Here is a 23,791-nt window from a genome sequence, read left to right as displayed (position 1 = left end):
GGTGGAGGGAGGGACGAGGGAAGGAGCGGCGCGGTGGATCGAGGGAGAGGGAACTGGCGAGGGGGAGAGGGAAGGGGGGATCGGGCGAAGGGGGAGAGGGAAGGGGGGATCGGGCACAATACTAATGGTGCACCACCCCTCGGTGCGCCATAAGTACATCCATAATAATGGCGCACCTCACCGTGGTGCGCCATTAGTAGTTTTTTTTCTTATAGCAATGGCACGATACTAATGGCGCACCACCCCTCGGTGCGCCATAAGTACATCCATACTAATGGCGCACCTCACCGTGGTGCGCCATTAGTATTTTTTTTGATTTCTGCTCGAGCCAACAGGTTATCTTCCATCTGACCTAATCCACACCAAGTTCCCTCTACTAGCTCGACTGGTCAATAGCCAGTTCTCACACCAAGAGGTCCTGGGTTCGATTCCCAGGCTCCACAAATTTTTTTATGCATTTAAAATGCTGTTTGATACTTATTTGTGTTTAAATATGTTCAAACTTGTTTAAATCATAACAGTAATATTTTTTTTATAAGACAGTAATAATTTTTTAAAAAATATCATCAAAAAGTAATGCCGGTGGAGCGGGGGAGGGTGCGCGGGGTGCGGGGGGTCGGCGGCGGCGGTTGAGTAGGGGAGGGGTGCGGATCTGGCGAGGTGGGATAGCAATCAAGATGGAGGGGGATCAAGATCCAGTGTCCATGAAATTTAAAAATATTCATGATAGTTCAAAAAGTGCCCATGAAATACAATCGAGAAATGAAGGCTACGATTTAAATACAATCGATCTTAGCTAGCTATCTGTTCACAATCTTCTTGCCCTTCTTTTACGCAAATGGAGTTCTTCTGTGGAACGGACGTCCTTTAGGTAGGGTGGTCCTGCTTCTTCTTGTGGTGTATGCTGCTACTTCATCATCGTCGTCATGTTCGATCCTCGGGTCGCCGTACTTGTCGAAGTCTTGCTCATTGGCTACTCCATCCATTCCGATGATCTTCCTTTTGCCTCTCCTCACGACAACACGACTGGGCTTTGACGGGTCGGTAATGAAGAAGCATTGGTCCACTTGGGAAGCCAGTACCGATGGCTCATTTTTCGCGGTGACGTTTGCACCCGCGGTCTTGGATTTGGCTTCGGGTATAACCATGGTGGTGAAATACCGGTCTTCTTTTAGGACGCTCTTGGCCCATCTGACATGGAACATCGGGACCTTCTCTCCAGTGTAGCTCAGCTCCCAGATCTCCTCGATCCTTCCGTAGTATCTGTCCTTGTCGTTACCGGTGTAGGATTCCATTGTTACCCCGGAGTTCTGATAACCATCGCTCTTCATGTCCTTGGCCTCGGTGTAGAATGTGTAGCCGTTGATATCGTACGCCTCATAGGTCATCAGGTTGTGCTCGGCGCCCTGTGACAAGGCGAATATGAGTTGTTCTTCCGCGGAAGAATCCTCATGTAAAGGGTACGACAGAAGCTTCTGCTTGAACCAACGCGTGAAACATGAGTTGTGCTCTTTGAGTATATCTCCGTCCGTCCTCTGTTGGCCTCGGTCATTGTACGTCTTCTTAATAAAGGTTTTGTGCTCTACCACCCAAGGATCGACCACGTCTATGTGTTGTAGCCCGACTAGGTTTGCTCTTTCAAAGTCGGCGAGTCGACCCTCGAAGTTGACATGCATTTCGCGATGACCCTCATGGTGACCCCATCCAGCGAGCCTGCCGAGGTGCCTGTTGACGGGCAGACCAACGGGGTTCTCGATGCCTAGATAATTCGTGCAGTAGGAGATGCACTCTTCAGTCAGAAAGCCCCTGGAAATGCTTCCCTCTGGACGTGACATGTTGCGAACGTATCCTTTGATGACACCATTCATCCTTTCGAACGGCATCATGCTATGCAGGAACATCGGCCCGAGTTGGATGATATCGTCCACGATATGGACCAGCAGATGCACCATAACGTCGAAGAATGCGGGCGGGAAGTACATCTCAAGCTCGCATAGTATCACCACGATCTCTTCCTGTATCCTTATGAGTTGCCTCACGCCAACAGACTTCCGAGAGATGACGTCGAAAAAGTTGCATAGGCCAAATAGGGTTTGACGGACGTGCGCGTCCATGATCCCACGGATTGCAACTGGAAGTATCTGCGTCATCAGCACGTGACAGTCGTGAGACTTCATCCCGCTGAACTTCAGCTTCGCTGGGTCTAGGTATCTGCTTATCTTCCCCGCGTAACCGTAAGAAAGTTTTACTCCTACGAGGCAGGTGAAAAACTGCTCGATCTCCTCCTGACTTAGAGTGAAGCACGCGGGAGGGTAGTCATTTCCGGTCTTCTTGGCCTTCTTGCCTTTGCGACGACTTTCCGTGTCCTGCTTCGCCTCATCATCATCATCATCATCATGATCATCATATATAGCGTGAAGCTCCTGCCTGATGCCCATTGATTTCAAGTCTGCCCTTGCTTTCGGCCCATCTTTGGTCCTCTTTGGCATGTTGAGCAGGGTACCAAGCAGACTCTCGCACACGTTCTTCGTGATATGCATGACATCAAGGCTGTGAGGCACACGGTGGATCTTCCAGTACGGCAAGTCCTAGAAAACAGACCTCGTTTTCCATACCTTCAGCAGCGGCTCTGGCGCCTTTCGCTTCTTTCCCGGCTCTGGCGCCTTTTGCTTCTTTCCCGGCAGTGGGCAGTCTTTCCAATTTTTCAACAGCTCGTCTATTTCCTCGCCGCTCCTCGTACGCGGGCGTCCTCGGGGTTCGGTTTCACCATCGAACAGATCCTTGCGTTTTCTCCACGGGTCATCGTCGCGAAGCCACCTTCGATGTCCCATGAACACGGTTTTCGAAGACCCGGGATCTCTATCTAGCTGGCGATACGTTGTGTCATCCATGCACCTGACGCATCCAAAAAATCCGTGGACCACCTGCCCCGCGACATATCTGTAACCGAGATAGTCGTGCACCGTCGTGAGCAGCGCGGCTCTCATAGGGAAATATTCTTTCTCTGCGGCGTCCCACGTATTGGCTGGCGTTTTCCACAGCATGTCAAGCTCCTCTTTCAGCAGCCCCAGATACAGATTGATGCCGTTCCCTGGTTGTTTCGGTCCTTCAATTAGCATACTCATGTGAATGTACTTCCTCTTCATGCACAACCAGGGGGGAAGGTTGTACATCCACACAAACACAGGCCAGGTGCTATGTGTGCTTCTCTGGCTGCCAAACGGATTGACTCCATCGGTGCTCGCGCCCAGCACGATGTTCCTTGGATCGTTCCCAAATTCTGGGTCTTCGAAGTTCATCGCTTGCCACTGGCTCGCATCCTTAGGGTGACTCAGCATCTTGTCTTTTTTATCTATCTCCGAATCATTTGCGTCATTTTCTCGCTTCTTCTCCTCCCTATCCACGTGCCAACGCAGGAGCTTTGCTACCTTAGGGTCCGCGAAATTCCGCTGCAGACGAGGAGTGATCGGAAAGTACCACACCACTTTTCATGGAGCTTTCTTCCTCTTCTTGTATCGAGTGACGCCGCACACCGGACATATGGTAGACTCCGCGTGCTCGTCCCGATAAATGATGCAATTGTTCATGCACACATGGTATTTCACGTGCGGTAAATCTAGAGGACACACGATTTTCTTCGCCTCCTCCAAACTGGTCGGGCACTTGTTCCCCTTGGGAAGACGTTCGTGCCAGAATGACATGTTCTCGTCGAAGCATGCGTCGGTCATTTTGTGTTTTACCTTCATCTCCAGAGCCATGAGCGTTACTTTCAGGCGGGTATCCTCGGGCCTGCATCCTTCATACAATGGAGTAACCGCGTCTAACTCAAGTTGATCCATCTTGGCTTTCTCTCGGGCGGCAGCTCTTGCGTTATCCGTCTGCTTGAGAAGCAGCTCTTGAATATGAGGGTCCTGCACCCAGCCCATCGATGGTCCAGCGTCGTCTGCTCCGCCGGCATCATCATCTTCATGATCATGCCCGTCGTCTGCTCCGGCATCTTCCTCATCATCATGTCCTGCATCTTCTACATGATGACTGTGTACAGCATCACCGTCGTGATCATCTCCTGGGGATTCTTCGTCTTCTCGCCCGCCCGAGCCGCGGTGGTTGTCTTGCTGCCCTTCCTCATTTCTTGCCCGGCCCCCATGGACGACTTCATAGTCATCTTCATCACCTTGCAACCGATAGCCATCCATGAAACCACGCAAGAGCAGGTGGTCCCGCACCTGCCCGGATTCCGGGTCCGCAATAAGGCTCTTCAGCTTGCATCTTTGACACGGACATCTTATCTCCGTCTCGTTCTTTTGAAGCATCTCGGCCTTCGCGGACCTCAAAAACCTATTCACGATGCCTTCGGTCATCATGCGGACCATGGTCGCCTGCGGGGTAGAGCAAAACGATATTTTAGAACCAAGAAAAAATTTGGCATGACTTTCCCTAAAAATAGGACCAAAAAGAATGCTTAATGCCAAAATTCTCGCCGAAACAGAAATGAATCAACATTCCGGCAAAATATTGGCAACTATCGAATTTCAAATACCGGACACCTCCAAACACAAACACATATGCAACACCACAAACATATGCAACACCACGAACATACATAGATCTAGCTAGGCCATAAAAAGTGTATGTGCACATTGTTGTAGGGAGAACAACATAAATATAGCTTCCCCCCTTACTTACCTATCAAAACAAGGTAATTTAACCACTTAAATTGAATGAATCTATGGTGGAAATGAGGTGAAAAAGAGGAGGCACCCGAGACAAGGAGGAGGTGGAGAGAATGAAGTGGGGAGAAAGTGAGTGTGGGTAGGGGAGGCTGTCCAAAATATCTTGTTGCTACCCACTTACTAATGGCGTACCAACTCTAAATGTGCTATTAGTAATCCAGGTTACTAATGGCGCACCTCCTGGTGGTGCGCCATTAGTAGTTTTGCAAAAAAAATACTAATGGCGCACTGTCCCACAGTGCGCCATTACTAGTTTAAACTAGTAATGGCGCACGGTGGAACAGTGCGCCATTAGTAGTTTTGCAAAAAAGGGAATAAAAAATATAATAAAAAAACAACATTAGTGGCGCACTATCCGGCAGGTGCGCCATTACTAGTTACAACTACTAATGGCGCACTGTGTCTGGATGCGCCATTAGTATGTTTGGACAGGCGCACTAGTAAAAAAAAATTTGATACTAATGGCGCACCCGGGGCCAGGTGCGCCATTAGTAGTTTCAACTCTAATGGCGTATCGAAAGGTGGTGCGCCATTAGTATATACTAATGGCGCACCGGTTGTCTGGTGCGCCTTTAGTGTCAATCCCATCTATAGCCCTTTTTCTAGTAGTGTTTCTCCTTTCCACTAAAGCCCACTAAGGCCCATATAGCTCCCGGGAGGGTTCCGGTAACCTCCCGGTACTCCGGTAAAATCCCGATTTCACCCGGAACACTTCCGATATCGAAACATAGGCTTCCAATATATCAATCTTTATGTCTCGACCATTTCGAGACTCCTCGTCATGTCCATGATCACATCCGGGACTCCGAACAATCTTCGGTACATCAAAATGCATAAACTCATAATAACTATCATCGTAACGTTAAGCGTGCGGACCCTACGGTTCGAGAACAATGTAGACATGACCGAGACACGTCTCCGGTCAATAACCAATAGCGGGACCTGGATGCCCGTATTGACTCCTACATATTCTATGAAGATCTTTATCGGTCAGACGGCATAACAACATACGTTGTTCCCTTTGTCATCGGTATGTTACTTGCCCGAGATTCGATCGTCGGTATCCAATACCTAGTTCAATCTCGTTACCGGCAAGTCTCTTTACTCGTTTCATAATACATCATCTTGTAACTAACTCATTAGTTGTAATTCTTGCAAGGCTTTAAGTGATGTGCATTACCGAGAGGGCCCAGAGATACCTCCCCGACAATCGGAGTGACAAATCCTATTCTCGAAATACGCCAACCCAACATCTACCTTTGGAGACACCTGTAGAGCTCCTTTATAATCACCCAGTTACGTTGTGACGTTTGGTAGCACACAAAGTGTTCCTCCGGCAAACGGGAGTTGCATAATCTCATAGTCATAGGAACATGTATAAGTCATGAAGAAAGCAATAACAACATACTAAACGATCGGGTGCTAAGCTAATGGAATGGGTCATGTCAATCAGAACATTCAACTAATGATGTGATCCCGTTAATCAAATAACAACTCTTTGTCCATGGTTAGGAAACATAACCATCTTTGATTAACGAGCTAGTCAAGTAGAGGCATACTAGTGACACTCTGTTTGTCTATGTATTCACACATGTATTATGTTTCTGGTTAATACAATTCTAGCATGAATAATAAACATTTATCATGATATAAGGAAATAAATAATAACTTTATTATTGCCTCTAGGGCATATTTCCTTCTGTCTCCCACTTGCACTAGAGTCAATAATCTAGTTCACATCGCCATGTGATTTAACGGCAATAGTTCACATCACCATGTGATTAACACCCATAGTTCACATCGTCATGTGACCAACACTCAAAGGGTTTACTAGAGTCAGTAATCTAGTTCACATATCTATGTGATTAACACCCAAAGAGTACTAAGGTGTGATCATGTTTTGCTTGTGAGATAATTTTAGTCAACGGGTCTGTCACATTCAGATCCGTAAGTATTTTGCAAGTTCTATGTCTACAATGCTCTACACGGAGCTACTCTAGCTAATTGCTCCCACTTTCAATATGTATCCAGATTGAGACTTAGAATCATCTGGATCAGTGTCAAAAACTTGCATCGACGTAACCCTTTACGACGAACCTTTTTGTCACGTCCATAATCGAGAAACATATCCTTATTTCACTAAGGATAATTCTGACAGCTGTCCAGTGATCTACTCCTAGATCACTATTGTACTCCCTTGCCAAATCAATGCAGGGTATACAATAGATCTGGTACACAGCATGACATACTTCATAGAACCTATGGCCAAGGCATAGGGAATGACTTTCATTCTCTTTCTATCTTCTGCCGTGGTCGGGCTTTGAGTCTTACTCAACTTCATACCTTGTAATACAGGCAAGAACTCTTTCTTTGACTGCTCCATTTTGAACTACTTCAAAATCTTGCCAAGGTATGTACTCATTGAAAAAACTTATCAAGCGTCTTGATCTATCTCTATAGATCTTGGAGCTCAATATGTAAGCAGCTTCACCGAAGTCTTTCTTTGAAAAACTCCTTCCAAACACTCCTTTATGCTTTACAGAATAATTCTACATTATTTCCGATCAACAATATGTCATTTACATATACTTATCAGAAATGTTGTAGTGCTCCCACTCACTTTCTTGTAAATATAGGCTTCACCGCAAATCTGTATAAAACTATATGCTTTGATCAACTCATCAAAGCGTATATTCCAACTCCGAGATGCTTGCACCAGTCCACGGATGGATCGCTGGAGCTTGCACATTTTGTTAGCACCTTTCGGATTGACAAAACCTTCTAGTTGCATCGTATACAACTCTTCTTTAATAAATCCATTAAGGAATTAAGTTTTGTTTATCCGTTAGCCAGATTTCATAAAATGCGGCAATTGCTAACATGATTCGGACAGACTGAAGCATAGATACGAGTGAGAATCTCTCATCGTAGTCAACACCTTGAACTTGTCGAAAACCTTTTGCGACAATTCTAGCTTTGTAGATAATAACACTACTATCATCGTCCGTCTTCCTCTTGAAGATCCATTTATTTTTTTATGGCTTGCCGATCATCGGGCAAATCCATCAAAGTCCATACTTTGTTCTCATACATGGATCATATCTCAGATTTCATGGCCTCAAACCATTTCGCGGAATCTGGGCTCATCTTTGCTTCCTCATAGTTCGCAAGTTCGTCATGGTCTAGTAACATGACTTCCAGAACAGGATTACCGTAACACTCTGGTGCGGATCTTACTCTGGTTTACCTACGAGATTCGGTAGTAACTTGATCTGAAGTTACATGATCATCATCATTAGCTTCCTCACTAATTGGTGTAGTAGTCACAAGAACAGATTTCTGTGACGAACTACTTTCCAATAAGGGAGAAGGTACAATTACCTTATCAAGTTTTCTACTTTCCTCCCACTCACTTCTTTCGAGAGAAATTCCTTCTCTAGAAAGTTTCCGAATTTAGCAACAAAAGTCTTGCCTTCGGATCTGTGATAGAAGGTGTATCCAATAGTTTCCTTTGGATATCCTATGAAGACACATTTCTCCGATTTGGGTTTGAGCTTATCAGGTTGAAACTTTTTCACATAAGCATTGCAACCTCAAACTTTAAGAAACGACAGCTTAGGTTTCTTGCCAAACCATAGTTCATACGGTGTCGTCTCAACGGATTTAGATGGTGCCCTATTTAACGTGAATGCAGCTGTCTCTAATGCATAACCCCAAAATGATAGTGGTAGATCGGTAAGAGACATCATAGATCGCACCATATATAATAAAGTATGGTTATGACGTTCGGACACACCATTACATTGTGGTGTTCCAGGTGGCGTGAGTAGTGAAACTATTTCACATTGTTTTTAACTGAAGGCCAAACTCGTAACTCAAATACTCTTCTCTACGATCAGATCGTAGAAACTTTATTTTCTTGTTATGATGATTTTTTCACTTCACTCTGAAATTCTTTGAACTTTTCAAATGTTTCAGACTTATGTTTCATCAAGTAGATATACTCATATCTGCTCAAATCATCTGTGAAGATCAGAAAATAATGATACCTGTCACGAGCCTCGATATTCATTGGACCACATACATCAGTATGTATGATTTCCAACAAATCTTTTGCTCGCTCCATTGTTCCGAAGAACGGAGTCTTAGTCATCTTGCCCATGAGGCATGGTTCGCAAGCATCAACTGATTCATAATCAAGTGATTCCAAAAGCCCATCAGCATGAGTTTCTTCATGCGCTTTACACCAATATGACCTAAACGGCAGTGCCACAAATAAGTTGCACTATCATTATTAACTTTGCATCTTTTGGTTTCAATATTATGATTATGTGTATCACTATGATCGAGATCCAACGAACTATTTTCATTGGGTGTGTAACCATATAAGGTTTTATTCATGTAAACAGAACAACAATTTATTCTCTTACTTAAATGAATAACCGTATTACAATAAACATGATCAAATCATATTCATGCTGAACGCAACACCAAATAACACGTATTTAGGTTCAACACTAATCCCGAAATTATAGGGAGTGTGCGATGATGATCATATCAATCTTGGAACCACTTCCAACACTCATCGTCACTTCACCCTTAACTAGTCTCTGTTTATTCTGAAACTCCCGTTTCGAGTTACTAATCTTAGCAACTGAACTTAGTATCAAATACTGAGGGGTTGCTATAAACACTAGTAAAGTACACATCAATAAGATGTATATCAAATATACTTATGTTCACTTTCCCATCCTTCTTATCCGCCAATCACTTGGGGTAGTTCTGCTTCTAGTGACCAGTCCCTTTGCAGTAGGAGCACTTAGTCTCAGGCTTAGGACCAGACTTGGGCTTCTTCACTTGAGCAGCAACTTGCTTGCCGTTCTTCTTGAAGTTCCCCTTCTTCCATTTGCCCTTTTCTTGAAACTAGTGGTCTTGTTTTTCTTGATTTCTACCTTCGTCAGCATCACGAAGAGCTTGGGAATTACTTTTGTCATCCCTTGCATATTATAGTTCATCACGAAGTTCTACTAACTTGGTGATGGTGACTAGAGAATTCTGTCAATCACTATTTTATCTGGAAGATTAACTCCCACTTGATTCAAGCGATTGTAGTACCCAGACAATCTGAGCACATGCTCACTAGTTGAGTGATTCTCCTCCATCTTTTAGCTACAAAACTTGTTGGAGACTTCATATCTCTCAACTCGGGTATTTGCTTGAAATATTAACTTCAACTCCTGGAACATCTCATATGGTCCATGACGTTCAAAACGTCTTTGAAGTCCCGATTCTAAGCCATTAAGCACGGTGCACTAAACTATCAAGTAGTCATCATATTGAGCTAGCCAAATGTTCATAATGTCTGCATCTGCTCCTGCAATATGTCTGTCACCTAGTGGTGCATCAAGGACATAATTCCTCTGTGCAGCAATGAGGATAAACCTCAGATCACGGATCCAATCCGCATCATTGCTACTAACATCTTTCAACACAATTTTCTCTAAGAACATATCAAAATAAACACAGGGAAGCAACAACACGAGCTATTAATATACAACATAATTTGCAAAATACTACCAGGACTAAGTTCATGATAAGTTTAAGTTCAATTAATCAAATTACTTAAGAACTCCCACTTAGATAGACATCCCTCTAATCCTCTAAGTGATCACGTGATCCAAATCAACTAAACCATAACCGATCATCACGTGAGATGGAGTAGTTTTCAATGGTGAACATCGTTATGTTGATCATATCTACTATATGATTCACGCTCGACCTTTCGGTCTCCGTGTTCCGAGGCCATATCTGCATATGCTAGGCTCGTCAAGTTTAACCTGAGTATTCTGCGTGTGCAAAAACTGGCTTGCACCCATTGTAGATGGACGTAGAGCTTATCACACCCGATCATCACGTGGTGTCTGGGCACGACGAACTTTGGCAACGGTGCATACTCAGGGAGAACACTTCTTGATAATTTAGTGAGAGATCATCTTATAATGCTACCGTCAATCAAAGCAAGATAAGATGCATAAAAAGATAAACATCACATGCAATCAATATAAGTGATATGATATGGCCATCATCATCTTGTGCTTGTGATCTCCATCTCCGAAGCACCGTCATGATCACCATCGTCACCGGCGCGACACCTTGATCTCCATCGTAGCATCGTTGTCGTCTCGCCAATCTTATGCTTCCACGACTATCGCTACCGCTTAGTGATAAAGTAAAGCATTACATCGCGATTGCATTGCATACAATAAAGCGAGAACCATATGGCTCCTGCCAGTTGCCGATAACTCGGTTACAAAACATGATCATCTCATACAATAAAATTTAGCATCATGTCTTGGCCATATCACATCACAACATGCCCTGCAAAAACAAGTTAGACGTCCTCTACTTTATTGTTGCAAGTTTTACGTGGCTGCTACGGGCTTAAGCAAGAACCAATCTCACCTACGCATCAAAACCACAATGATAGTTTGTCAAATAGACTCCGTTTTAACCTTCGCAAGGACCGGGCGTAGCCACACTTGGTTCAACTAAAGTTGGAGAGACAGTCGCCCGCAAGCCACCTATGTGCAAAGCACGTCGGGGGAACCGGTCTCGCGTAAGCGTACGCGTAATTTTGGTCCGGGTCGTCTCGTCCAACAATACCGTCGAACCAAAGTATGACATGCTGGTAGGCAGTATGACTTATATCGCCCACAACTCACTTGTGTTCTACTCGTGCATATAACATCAAACAATAAAACCTAGGCTCGGATACCACTGTTGGGCAACGTAGTAATTTCAAAAAATTTCCTACGCACACGCAAGATCATGGTGATGCACAGCAACGAGAGGGGAGAGTGTTGTCTACGTACCCACGCAGACCGACTGCGGAAGCGTTGACACAACGTAGAGGAAGTAGTCGTACGTCTTCCCGATCCGACCGATCCAAGCACCGTTACTCCGGCACCTCCGAGTTCTTAGCACACGTACAACTCGATGACGATCCCCGGGCTCCGATCCAGCAAAGCGTCGGGGAGGAGTTCCGTCAGCATGACGGCGTGGTGACGATCTTGATGTTCTACCGTCGCAGGGCTTCGTCTAAGCACTGCTACAATATGATCGAGGTGGAATATGGTGGCAGGGGGCACCGCACACGGCTAAGGAACGATCTCAATGATCAACTTGTGTGTCTAGGGGTGCCCCCTGCCTCCGTATATAAAGGAGCCAAGGGAAGGGGGCCGGCCGGCCAAGGAGGGCGTGCCAAGGGAGTCCTACTCCCTTGGGAGTAGGATTCCTCCCCCAATCCTAGTTGGAGTAGGATTCGCTGAGGGGGAAAGAGAGAGAGGGGGCCCGGCCACCTCTCCTTGTCCTAATAGGACTAGGGGAGGGGGGAGGCGCACGGCCCATCTTGGGCTGCTCCTTCTCCTTTCCACTAAAGCCCATTAAGGCCCATACAGCTTCCTGGGGGTTCCGGTAACCTCCCGGTACGCCGGTAAAATACCGATTTCACCCGGAACACTTCCGATATCCAAACATAGGCTTCCAATATATCAATCTTTATGTCTCGACCATTTCGAGACTCCTCGTCATGTCCATGATCACATCCGGGACTCCGAACAATCTTCGGTACATCAAAATGCATAAACTCATAATAACTGTCATCGTAACGTTAAGCGTGCGGACCCTACGGTTCGAGAACAATGTAGACATGACCGAGACACGTCTCCGGTTAATAACCAATAGCGGGACCTGGATGCCCATATTGGCTCCTACATATTCTACGAAGATCTTTATCGGTCAGACCGCATGACAACATACGTTGTTCCCTTTGTCATCGGTATGTTACTTGCCCGAGATTCGATCATCCGTATCCAATACCTAGTTCAATCTCGTTACCGGCAAGTCTCTTTACTCGTTCCGTAATACATCATCTTGTAACTAACTCATTAGTTGTAATGCTTGCAAGGCTTTAAGTGATGTGCATTACCGAGAGGGCCCAGAGATACCTCTCCGACAATCGGAGTGACAAATCCTATTCTCGAAATACGCCAACCCAATATCTACCTTTGGAAACACCTGTAGAGCTCCTTTATAATCACCCAGTTACGTTGTGACATTTGGTAGCACACAAAGTGTTCCTCCGGCAAACGGGAGTTGCATAATCTCATAGTCATAGGAACATGTATAAGTCATGAAGAAAGCAATAGCAACATACTAAACGATCGGGTGCTAAGCTAATGGAATGGGTCATGTCAATCAGATCATTCAACTAATGATGTGATCCCGTTAATCAAATAACAACTCTTTGTCCATGGTTAGGAAACATAACCATCTTTGATTAACGAGCTAGTCAAGTAGAGGCATACTAGTGACACTCTGTTTGCCTATGTATTCACACATGTATTATGTTTCCGGTTAATACAATTCTAGCATGAATAATAAACATTTATCATGATATAAGGAAATAAATAATAACTTTATTGTTGCCTCTAGGGCATATTTCCTTCAAATACAATTCTAGCATGAATAATAAACATTTATCATGATATAAGGAAATAAATAATAACTTTATTATTGCCTCTAGGGCATATTTCCTTCAATACTTAAGTCAATCTATATGCACACGACAAACGTTATCAACATAATTACCTCGTATGCGCTGCACCCAGACGGGAACATAATTAAGTCAATCTATGTGCACATGACAAACGTTATCAACATAATTACCTCGTATGTGCTGCACCCGGACGGGAACACCATATTCATGTCAGCACACGACCTACGTTATCAATATGTTCCAAAGGTACCTTCTCATTCGACACCAAGCATTCTGAGTGGAGGTGGCAAGGGGAATGGGCGCTGCCTTTCCAAGGACAAGGCTACTACGACAGCGAGCTAGACACATGGATTGGGCTCCGTAAAGACGGGTACATTTGTTCATGTGAAGTTGCCTCCCGTAGCACCGAAAGTGATGTGCAGCCATGTTGGAAGATTATGAAGGAGAAGTTGTTCCTCAAAGTCCCGGAGCGGCGACTGGCAGCAAAAGGGCCACTCTCGCGTACATGGGCAACAACAACTTTTGCCTTGTCGAATGCGTGCAACGCGAGGGAGTGGAGTCTACATGCATACCATTGTTAGATTGTGGAACAAAATGAAGCTTTCTCAGGGCGCTTGCACTCTGGACCGTCCGATTGCCTGTCCAAACGAATCCCGGTCGTCGGATCTTCAGATGAAACAATCTGGACCATTTGATCAAGTCTGATGTGACTAGCAATGAATAGTCCCATAAATTTTATCCCGTCAAACTACCATCACTCTCTATTACAGGCAGGACCAGTCGGAGTGGGCCACTGATGTCAGCGACAGTGGAAGTAGGCGTGACCGATGCTGGTTCTAACCGGCGTGGGTAGCGTGCCACCGCCTATAAATTTGGAGGGCCACCTAGGGTAGTGTCGGGATTTCACGTGTTGTCCCTTGCGTGTCATCATGTGTATGGCTCAACTGCGCGTTAGGCCGAGGAGAGCGACCGACTGGGTGAACCCTTTAGCCGCTGCTCTCCCTCTCCCTGTGCTCTCTCCTCTCTTCCTCGCCTCCCCTCGCGCCACAGCCGCTGCTCCTCGGTCGGCACGCGCATCGCACTAGGGTTTCTAGCCCCTAGAGCCTGCTCGAGGTCGGCTTCGCGTGAGCGGTGTGCAGGGGCCGGTGGTCACCGCGGGAGGAGCAGGAGGAAGACGGGATGTCGTGCGTCAAGGCGTGCCACGGCCCTTCTCCGCACCGGCGATCGCGTGCAGCAGAGAATGGCAGGCGCGCGTTCTGTCGGCATCTGACCCAGATGCGGACGCAGTCCGCCGGCGCCATAGGAGGAGGAGACACGGCTAAGGAGGAGCACGAGCCACCGCCGCCACCTACCCGACGGCGTTGTCAAGGATTTCGTCGTTGTGACCTACAACTCCGTCTCTCCTTCGCGTTCCTCTTCTTCCTTCCCGTCTGGCTGCCAGCTCGAGACCCGACTCCTCCTGCGTTCCCCTGTACTCTCGTCTCTCGGTCGATAGGCCCTGCCATTAGGAGATAGAGAGAGGGATTTGGAAGGAGACGGGAGCAAGATGAGAAGAGGAATGAGCAGCCATGCCACCTCCGTCCCCTGCCATTAGGAGATAGAGAGAGGGATTTGGAAGTAAATGAATAAACTTTTGGGAGATGCACAAAAGTTTAAGGTCTATACGCATGTTGTTAATCAGTGTAAGATAGTTTTTTTTTGAGGCAAGCCAAAAGCTAATGGCTTTAGACAGGGTTACATTCACATAGAGACAGATCAACTAATTGACTTGGGACACCGGCAATGACTCTGCATCCGCCGTTCTTCCTTGCCCAAGCAGCCAGCGAATGTGCTAGCTGATTGCCCTCTCGTTTGATCGCCGACCAGGAGACGGATTCAAAGAGCCCCATCTGATCCCTGATGTCTTGGACAATGTGGTGTAATTGTGATTTGTCCACTCCTTCCGCTTTCAGTCGATTCACCATGGTTAGGCAGTCAGATTCAATGATTAATTTGCCTTGGTACAAGCTTGACAGCTCGCTCATCCCCAACTTGATTGCCTCCGCTTCTGCTTCTTTAGGGCCTGCACTTGCCTTGATCTTCCTGCAGACTGACAAGACCACATCTCCCCTGTGATCTCTGACTACCGTTCCAAGACAGGTATCCTCTGATTTGCCGATGAACGACGCATCTGTATTTAGTTTCCAAACTCCGACAGGAGGGGGGTTCCATTTGCAGATCGTCTTCGGAGTCTGGGTGGGAGTGTTTAATTTTTCAGGGAGCAGACTACCTTTCCCTCGGTCATCTGTTAGTTCGCACATTGACTGGTGGATCTCTTCCTTGTACCTCTCCAAGAAGTGAACCGATACAGAAACTCTTGCTTTTCCTTCTCCATGAACGCAGTCATCGCGTAGGAACCAAGCTCTCCAGAATAGTAACATTAGCTTCTCCCTTGTGTCTTCATCGCACTTCGCTAAGAGGCATTGGAGCCAGTCCCTCCCTGTGTACCTGAATTCTTTCTCTGTGGGTAAAGCCCAAACTTTTCTCATCTCACTCGGAGAGCTTTAGCTTTTGTGCACGCCACCACTGCGTGGAACTCATCTTCATCCTCCTGACCGCAGATGGTACAAGTTGCAATCTTCCCCAAGGTGCGCCTGACTTTAATTTTGATGGTGGCCAGAGAATTTGTTGCAATTCTCCAAGCATTTATCTTTATTTTCTGGGGTATTTTGGACTTCCAAATCAGGTCCCAGCTGCTCCTATTATTTGCTGAGCCTGAAGAGCTAGATGCCTGGGCCTTATCCCTCACTTTGATTTCCTCGGCCAGTTTATACGCACTTCTTACAGAGAAAATACCTGTATTTTCATGATGCCAAGCAATGATGTCCGCAGACCTCCTGGTGGGCAGTTTTATCCTACAGATTGCCTCTGCATCGTAAACAGGGAAGATTTGGTGAATGAGTTCTGAATTCCATTCATTGCTGTCCGGTTTGATGAGCTGATTCACCCAACGAAGGCGTGAATTCCTTATAAATGTGGCCGCCTTTAATCCATTAAGCCTGGGGATCCAATTGTCTCTCTGTATCCTAATTTTCCGGCCATCACCGATCCTCCAAATGACTCCTTCTTTCAGGAGTTCCAGCCCAAATTCAATGCCTCTCCATACCGGCGATGCGTCAGTCGCAAAGACTGTATCTAGTAACTCCCCATTCGGGTAATATTTGGACTTTAGAACCCTAGCACACAGGCTGTTCGGATACTGGAGTAATCTCCATCCTTGCCTCGCAAGCAAAGCCTGGTTAAAGGACATCATATCACGGAAACCAATTCCACCTCCCCGCTTCGGTTTCACCATTTGTTCCCATGACATCCAGTGCACCTTCCTGTGTCCCTCTTCATCACCCCACCAAAAGTCCCTAATAAGTTTCTCATACTTTTCACAGAAACTTTTGTTCATCTTGAAAATTCTCATTGGGTAGGTGGGTAATGCTTGAGCAACCGAGATTACGTGGACCTCTTTTGCTGCATGAGACATGTACCTTTCATTCCAATCCGAGCATCTCTTCACAAACCTCTCCATAATAGGTTGAAACTTTTCACCCTTCATCCTACCCTCCGGGTTTGGGAGGCCCAGGTACTTGCTCTCAAAGGATGATGCCACTACCCCTAGTGTATCCTTAATACTTTCCTGGACATGCACTGGACAGTGTTCACTAAACAGTAAGGAACACTTCGCTTGACTCAGTAGCTGCCCCGTGCCTCATTAGAACTTTTCGAGAACCTCCTTTATCACTAAAGCCTCCCCATGTGAAGCTTTAAAAAATAGCAAACTGTCATCAGCAAACAACAAGTTGGAAATCCCTAGGCTTCCCCTAGCCACCTTTATGGGAGTTATTCTTTTAGCTGAAATCTCCTTACGGAGGGCACTAACTAGTCCATCTACTACCAGCAGAAACAAATATGGGCTTAGGGGATCACCCTGCCGAAGCCCTCTTGTGGGTATAAAGGATTCAAGGAGTTGGCCATTCCACTTGACAGCATATGACACCGATTTGACACAGCTCATTATCCACCCAATCCATGTTTGGCAGAAGCCCAGTTTGTGCATTGCTCCCTCAAGAAACCTCCAGTCACATCTGTCGTAAGCTTTGGTAAGATCCATTTTGTATGCACAGTGAGTATTCGATCCATTCTTGCTATGTTGGATCTTATGGAAGCACTCGAAGGCAATGGTCGCATTATCGGTAATCATCCTGCCGGGAATGAAGGCGCTCTGCGTCTCTGAGATGATCTCATCCAAAAAAGGCCTTAGTCTGTTTACCAGACATTTTGACACCACCTTGTAAAGTACATTGCATAGGCTGATCGGTCTATAAACCTTCAGACCTTGTGGATCACTCCCCTTGGGGATGAGACAGATAACCGTATCATTTGTACCTGGTGGCATAATCCTTGACTTAAAGAATTCTTTCACAGCTTGTATAACATCTTCTTGCACTAACTCCCAGTTCCTCTGAAAAAAGCAAGTGAGCTCAATAGGATGGGTCGAGAGCTGTTCTAAAGAAGGCAGGCTATTGGCTACTGAACCAAAAGGAATTGTTGAAAAACTGATTTCTCAAGAAAACACAATGACACCACCAACTAAGAAGTCCCCTGTAAGGTATGGGTATGCCTTACCTTACATTTTTATTCATTACATTATTGTGGTCATGCATTTTATTAGCACATATGAAAGCACCTCTGAAGGACTTTACTCAATCTTTATCACTGTTACAGGAATTGCAAGTCAACGGGCTCTAAAGTCCTGAAGTGTAGTGCTAGGAACAAGCTAGGAGTTCCAAGGAGGCTGAATTTTGATGCTCATCACAGGCACCTCAGGTGTGCGGTAGAGATCGAAGACACAGAGAGTTTGTATGATTATTCTTTGAGGTGCAAGATGCACGAGTACTGTGAGCTCCCTGGATGTAGAGATGTCCTGATCTGCGAAGAGGTTGCTGAGATAATGATACCGACCACTCTGAAGTTATCTATGCTTCGTAGCAGAGTGATCTTGATGCGTTCATTTAACAAAGTTGTCAAGCTCCATCATGAACACTTTGCTCTTGCTGGAAACTTTTCCTCGAAGAACTTCCAAATCTATCAAGATGACTCCATCAAGCTTGATGGTCTGGCCGAGGGCGCGATAGTGGAGTACCGTGAGGCTGTTGGGGACCTTGACTACCGCCAATTTGTTCATATGGTTACCGAGGAGGTATTTCATGGTCAGAAGCTACCATTTGATCTGACCGAGTGGCTAAGGATCATATCCCAGGGAGTGAACGCGTGTGATGGCAGCCTACTCTGTAGTCATATTGACCTGATGGAGCCTTATCAAGGATATGGAAACTTTGTCTCATTGTTTCAGCTGTTCTGGAAAGTCAAAGATACCGCTGGTGGAGAAGATCTTCTGAACTCCTTGGGACATTACAAAGGATGGAAATCTGAAGGCCTGCGTTGTTCGTTTCTTCGTGATACACTGAACTACGAGGACGATGATGGCCATAGATTTGAATATGAAGATGACATAAGAGGCCTTCTGAGGTTGTTGATGAACTCCTTCCGTCACTCAGCAAAAAGCCACTGCAGGCTTGCTATCTACCTGATTATGAATGAGTTCCGCAGGTTGCTATCTGATCTTCAAAGGGCATTGCACTAGGGTGGCTACCTCAGTCACCTCTCTGTGAATTACAGCGTCTGAAAGCATCCTACATTGTACTTTTGCACACAGTAAGATTCTGTCATCTGATAGAAGGCCCTCGCAAACTCTGTACATCCACTTGTGTATGACCGCACATGATTCAAGCCATGCTGTAAATCTCAAAAGCAGCCTTAGCTCTTCTGCGCCGAGAATGTGCGCTGCAGCAGCAGGTCCTCATCCTTCCATTTCATCATGGACAGGTACAATGCAATGAAAGCTGAAGGCTGGAGACCTGGTGCTCTGTTTGAACACAGCTTGTAACTAGAAAACGGATAGCGATTTGATATTCTTCTTTTCTTTTTGGGCTGTATAGTAGAAATCTTGCCCTTCTTTGAGATGTCCTTGTGGTGGACACTCTACATTTGTGTGTGATGACTGGTGTATGTCATTTACGCTCTTTGGTATGCGGTGGAACATCACCTCAAATCAATATATTATTTCTTTCTGGTGGTTTTGTTGTGAACTTGTTCCTAATGCCATGATAGTGCTTTGTGATGCTGGCGCGGTGGAGCTTTATACCCTCTTGACATGTATGCATTTTATTCTGCACTGGAATATCACCTGAAGTGTATTTTCTTTTTCTGTCTGTATTATTTATAATGACATGATATACCTTTTTGTCTTGATGATTGATTCATGTCAGTTATGCACCGGAGTGTACAACTGCAAAATCACATCCTGTCCTCTGCAGCAGAATAAAGAATAAATTATCTTTTCGGCAGATCATCTCTCTCCCTCTCTCTCCCTCTCTTAGCTTTGCTGTGTAAATGGAAAAGCTATGAAAATTTTCCTTGAGTTAGTGAATTGATTCTCAAAACACAAAAGGGGAGTCAAGACCTGAGGTCAGCTTTAGTTTGACACCAAATGAAGCTGAAAGACTAAGATTCAGATCGATAATGTGGAGCATGTCTCCTTTCGGGCTGCGGTCAGACGTGGGTAGGAGCCCTCGGAGATTTCTGCTTCTCTGTTACGTTTGCCGTAAAGGAGAAAAGATCACGGTCAGTGAGGGCATCCTCAATGGCAAGTGGATGAGAGGAGTCCAGCGTATCTCCTCTCCTCTTAGGATCACATGGATATCTTCATCACAGTTTCTTTGGTCAGCCTATGATGCTCATTTCTTTCTTTGGTCAGATTCAGAACACCAACAGCCGCAACATTTGGCCCTTCCGAACTGAAGGTAAGATCAGGTTTTCTCTCTGGCTCCTTCAGAACAGACTGTGGACTGCTTAAGCTGGGTTTCAGTCTGCACAGATTTTCCTTCTCCTTTAATGCTTAAGTAGAACTTCTGATATTCCCCGTAAAAAAGTTAAAACCACTGTGGTGGCTTCAGCAGAGATTCAGTCTGCACACGTAGCTTAAGTTTCTCTTGCGTGAAGACTAAGGTTGGTTTTCATCCTTCTGAAGTCAAGTTTATCTGCACTTGCACATATTCAGAATCTTCAGTTGATTCAGAGATCTACCAGTTTAATCATTTTCTTTACTGAATCTGAAAGTCGATTCATATCAATCGGACAGTCAATACTCAATAATCTACAACTTGAGGCATGGACGAGCTTTCCTCGTTTCTCTCTTCAACGCGCGCACCAAGCCACTCGACTAGAGAATAGAGATCGTGCCGTTGGATGCCAGTGCCGTGCCTCCCCATGTGCGGGGTGGTGTAGTTTCGTTTGTTTTTCTTCCGGTTTTGCTTATACTGGTTCATAATAGATAAACATTTTTCAAAAGAGGATCAATTTTGAAAAATCATGACCATTTTTAAAATTGCAATTTAAAGTATTCACGAGCATTTCTTAAATATTTAATTTTGAAAGAACCATGTACTTTAAACAAATGGTGTACCTCTTTTTTATAACGTACGAATGTATTATTATTATTATTATTATTATTATTATTTGAATATATTTAAATTCAAATCATTTTAAAAATAAACTTTATAAAATCATGAAAGCTATTTAGAATGCATGAACATTGTTTTAATCCATGAACTCTTAAAAAATTCATGAAAATTTTATAAATTTTGGGTAACATTTTTTAATATGTATTTTCTTGGTGGCTTCGGCCGGTAATATGTAGTCCCTCCCTAAAGAAATATAATAGCGTTTAGATCACTATTTTTACAGAGGAATTATTTGTTTTAGCGAAGTATATTTAAAGAAAATTTTATCTTTTTTGAGGATCTTTTAGAGAATTTATCTTATTTTTTAGCAAATTTAGAGTTTTTTTTTTGAGAATTTATATTTTTTGAGAACTTTATTTTTTGAGGATCTTTTAGAGAATTTATCTTATTTTTTGAGATTTACAATGGAGGCGTCTGAAGAAAGAATAGCAGACGCGCAAAGTAGCCCTCAAAAGAAAAGAAAAAGCAGACGCGCAAAGAAAGGAGGGGAAGCAGAGGAGGGCCGGAGCGCCGCCGGCCACATCAACATTCCGGCGACCCCGGGTGCGGCGGCAACGACTCCGGCGACGACGGCGCGGTAACTCCGGTAACTCTTGGCTGTCCTGTAGGGGGTTCCCATTGCCGGGAGTTGGATTAGTCATTTCGTGCTTCTGCTCCGACTCGGGGTCTAGGTCGGGAGTTCTATCTGCAATCCGAGCGCGGCCGGGAGTTGGATTAGTCACTCCAATCCGAGGCCCCGCTTCATAAATAAGGGGAGGGGTTCCAAGACCTATAAGTAACAACACCATTGCCAGGTTAGATAGATAGATCTGGATCCCCATTGTCGTCTCCTTGCCCTTCCGGCTCGTTTCTTCTCCTGTACTGGCGACCTCGTAACCACCAGAACAAAAAAAAAATCAATCTTTAGGGCCGGAAGATCCATTGCAGAAGCATGCCTAAGCGTCAGCACTCGCACCTCGACGGCGACCGCACCGGAAAAAGGCCGCGGCGTGCGCCGAAGAAGCACCTCTACCTGGTGCTGGATGATTGGGACACGGGCTTCAGCATCTACAAGGTTGATGCCGACACTTTGCAAGATACCTGCACCAGCGACGTGCAGTTAGGGTTCCCTGGCCCTCCCGTCCTCCGGTTTCCTGTGCCAGTACGCCATCTTGGCATGAGCTTCACGGCCTTTGGTAACAGCATCTTCATCGCCACCAACCCACACTGTCCACAGACTCCCATCCTCGGATATGATACCGAGATAGCGGGAATCACCATCGGGCCAAGCCTACCACGTTCACTGCTTGGCGGCATTGACATCTCTGTGGCCGCCGGTGATAAGTTGTATGCATTGACATCTCGCCATGACGGCGAGCAGCACTCTTTTGAGGCCATGTCTTGGGCAGCCACGGGAAGCGATGAGCTTGAGGATCCACGGCCAGCCATGGATTGGTCCTGGAAAAGGGTGCCATCGCCACCGCCATTTGCCATGGATGATATAATTTCCTCTTACGCGCTGCACCCGGATGGGCACACCATATTCATGTCTGCACACGACAGTCTTTATCAACATGTTCCAAAGGGTACCTTCTCATTTGACACCAAGCGTTCTGAGTGGAGGTGGCATGGGGAATGGGCACTACCTTTCCAAGGACAAGGCTACTACGACAGCGAGCTAGACGCATGGGTTGGGCTCCATAAAGACGGGTACATTTGTGCCTGTGAAGTCGCCTCCCGCAGCCGCGAAAGTGCTGTGCAGCCATATTGTAAGATTGCGAAGGAGAAGTTGTTCCTCAAAGTCCCGGAGCGGCGGCTGGCAGCAATAAGGGCCACTCTCGCGTACATGGGCAACAGCAACTTTTGCCTTGTCGATTGTGTGCAGCGCGAAGGAGTGGAGCCTACATGCATCGTCGATTGTTGCGTGCTCCATATGAGCACGTTTGGGCTTAAGTATGATCACAGGGGAGAGCTGCAAACCACGCGCCACTGCTCTAGCTCTTGTGTAGTGTCCAAGCATATCCTGTCCTTTTCTCCTGTAGTGTTCTGGATGTAATTAAGAAGTGTTTTGCTTGTTTTATGCAAGACCTGCTGTGTAATCTTGATGTAAACTGCTGTGATATGTGGCACTACTATGAAGAGAAATAAAAAGAAGTTGGTTCCCTTTTGCAATTTTCTTGAACCTGAGCCCAGAGATGGTCACATGTTTCAAGAACTAAAAGCGTTGTACTTTTGTGCTTGCGATATCACAATTGACAGGGATTAGAAAAGGTGGTGCAACTAAAGTAGTGTTTATTCATTTTTTTCCTCCAAAGATTAGATGATCCTGTATCTAACTGCCATGATCATTCTTTCGCAACTAAGAGTTATAAGATCCCCATGTCTGGTCACTACATCTTATTTCAGGATTAGTGGCAGGGAAGTGTCTAGTCATCTCTCCTGAGGTATAGTCATCAGAAAAACAATGGCAGGAAAGCAGGATTAATGGCATGGATAGATTGGTAGAATAAAACCTTGAACGCAGTACCTCTGTTATACGTGACTAACATGTTTTCTCAAGATCCTTATGTACTACTACCTTATATGTTCATGCATAAGGAGTTAGGATTGGATGGAACCCAAGCTTTCCAGTGTTGTTGCAGTTCTCTTTTCAGTATAAAGCCCGAAATTGCCAGCGGATGGCCAGTGAGCTAAAAAGCGAAAGAATGGGTCATACGCACTCCTCTTATAGATAGGACGAACAAAGAACAGAAAGCAGTTTGAAACAGCATAGTGTCGGCTGTCAAGTTGTTTGCATGACATAGCAGATTGATTTAAATGCAGTAACAACTTAACAATGGCCTTGGACATAAGTTATTTCCGAGGAACAGTTGACCAGGAAGCATCCTTTCTTGCAAGTTGCAACCCTT

The 23,791-nt window shown here is 45.4% G+C and overlaps 2 protein-coding genes across 2 annotated transcripts; both read left to right on the top strand.

The window, feature by feature from the left end:
- The first annotated feature begins 18,205 nt into the window (after nt 1-18,205).
- LOC119358879 lies at nt 18,206-18,964 on the top strand. Its single transcript, XM_037625280.1, has one exon. The coding sequence runs from the start codon at nt 18,206-18,208 to the stop codon at nt 18,962-18,964; it is 759 nt and encodes a 252-aa protein (XP_037481177.1).
- A 2,598-nt stretch (nt 18,965-21,562) lies between these two features.
- On the top strand, nt 21,563-22,943 carry LOC119358877. The gene has a single exon (XM_037625279.1). The coding sequence runs from the start codon at nt 21,835-21,837 to the stop codon at nt 22,936-22,938; it is 1,104 nt and encodes a 367-aa protein (XP_037481176.1). The 5' UTR covers nt 21,563-21,834; the 3' UTR covers nt 22,939-22,943.
- Nucleotides 22,944-23,791: the final 848 nt, after the last annotated feature.

The sequence above is a fragment of the Triticum dicoccoides genome, chromosome 2A, assembly GCF_002162155.2.
Source record: "Triticum dicoccoides isolate Atlit2015 ecotype Zavitan chromosome 2A, WEW_v2.0, whole genome shotgun sequence".
In the NCBI taxonomy this organism is placed as follows: domain Eukaryota; kingdom Viridiplantae; phylum Streptophyta; class Magnoliopsida; order Poales; family Poaceae; genus Triticum; species Triticum dicoccoides.
This window is presented reverse-complemented; position numbering and strand designations above follow the sequence as displayed.

Coding starts and splice junctions, on each gene's coding strand:
- LOC119358879 (XM_037625280.1), top strand. CDS start 18,206: ATGCACGAGTACTGTGAGCTCCCTGGATGTAGAGATGTCCTGATCTGC.
- LOC119358877 (XM_037625279.1), top strand. CDS start 21,835: ATGCCTAAGCGTCAGCACTCGCACCTCGACGGCGACCGCACCGGAAAA.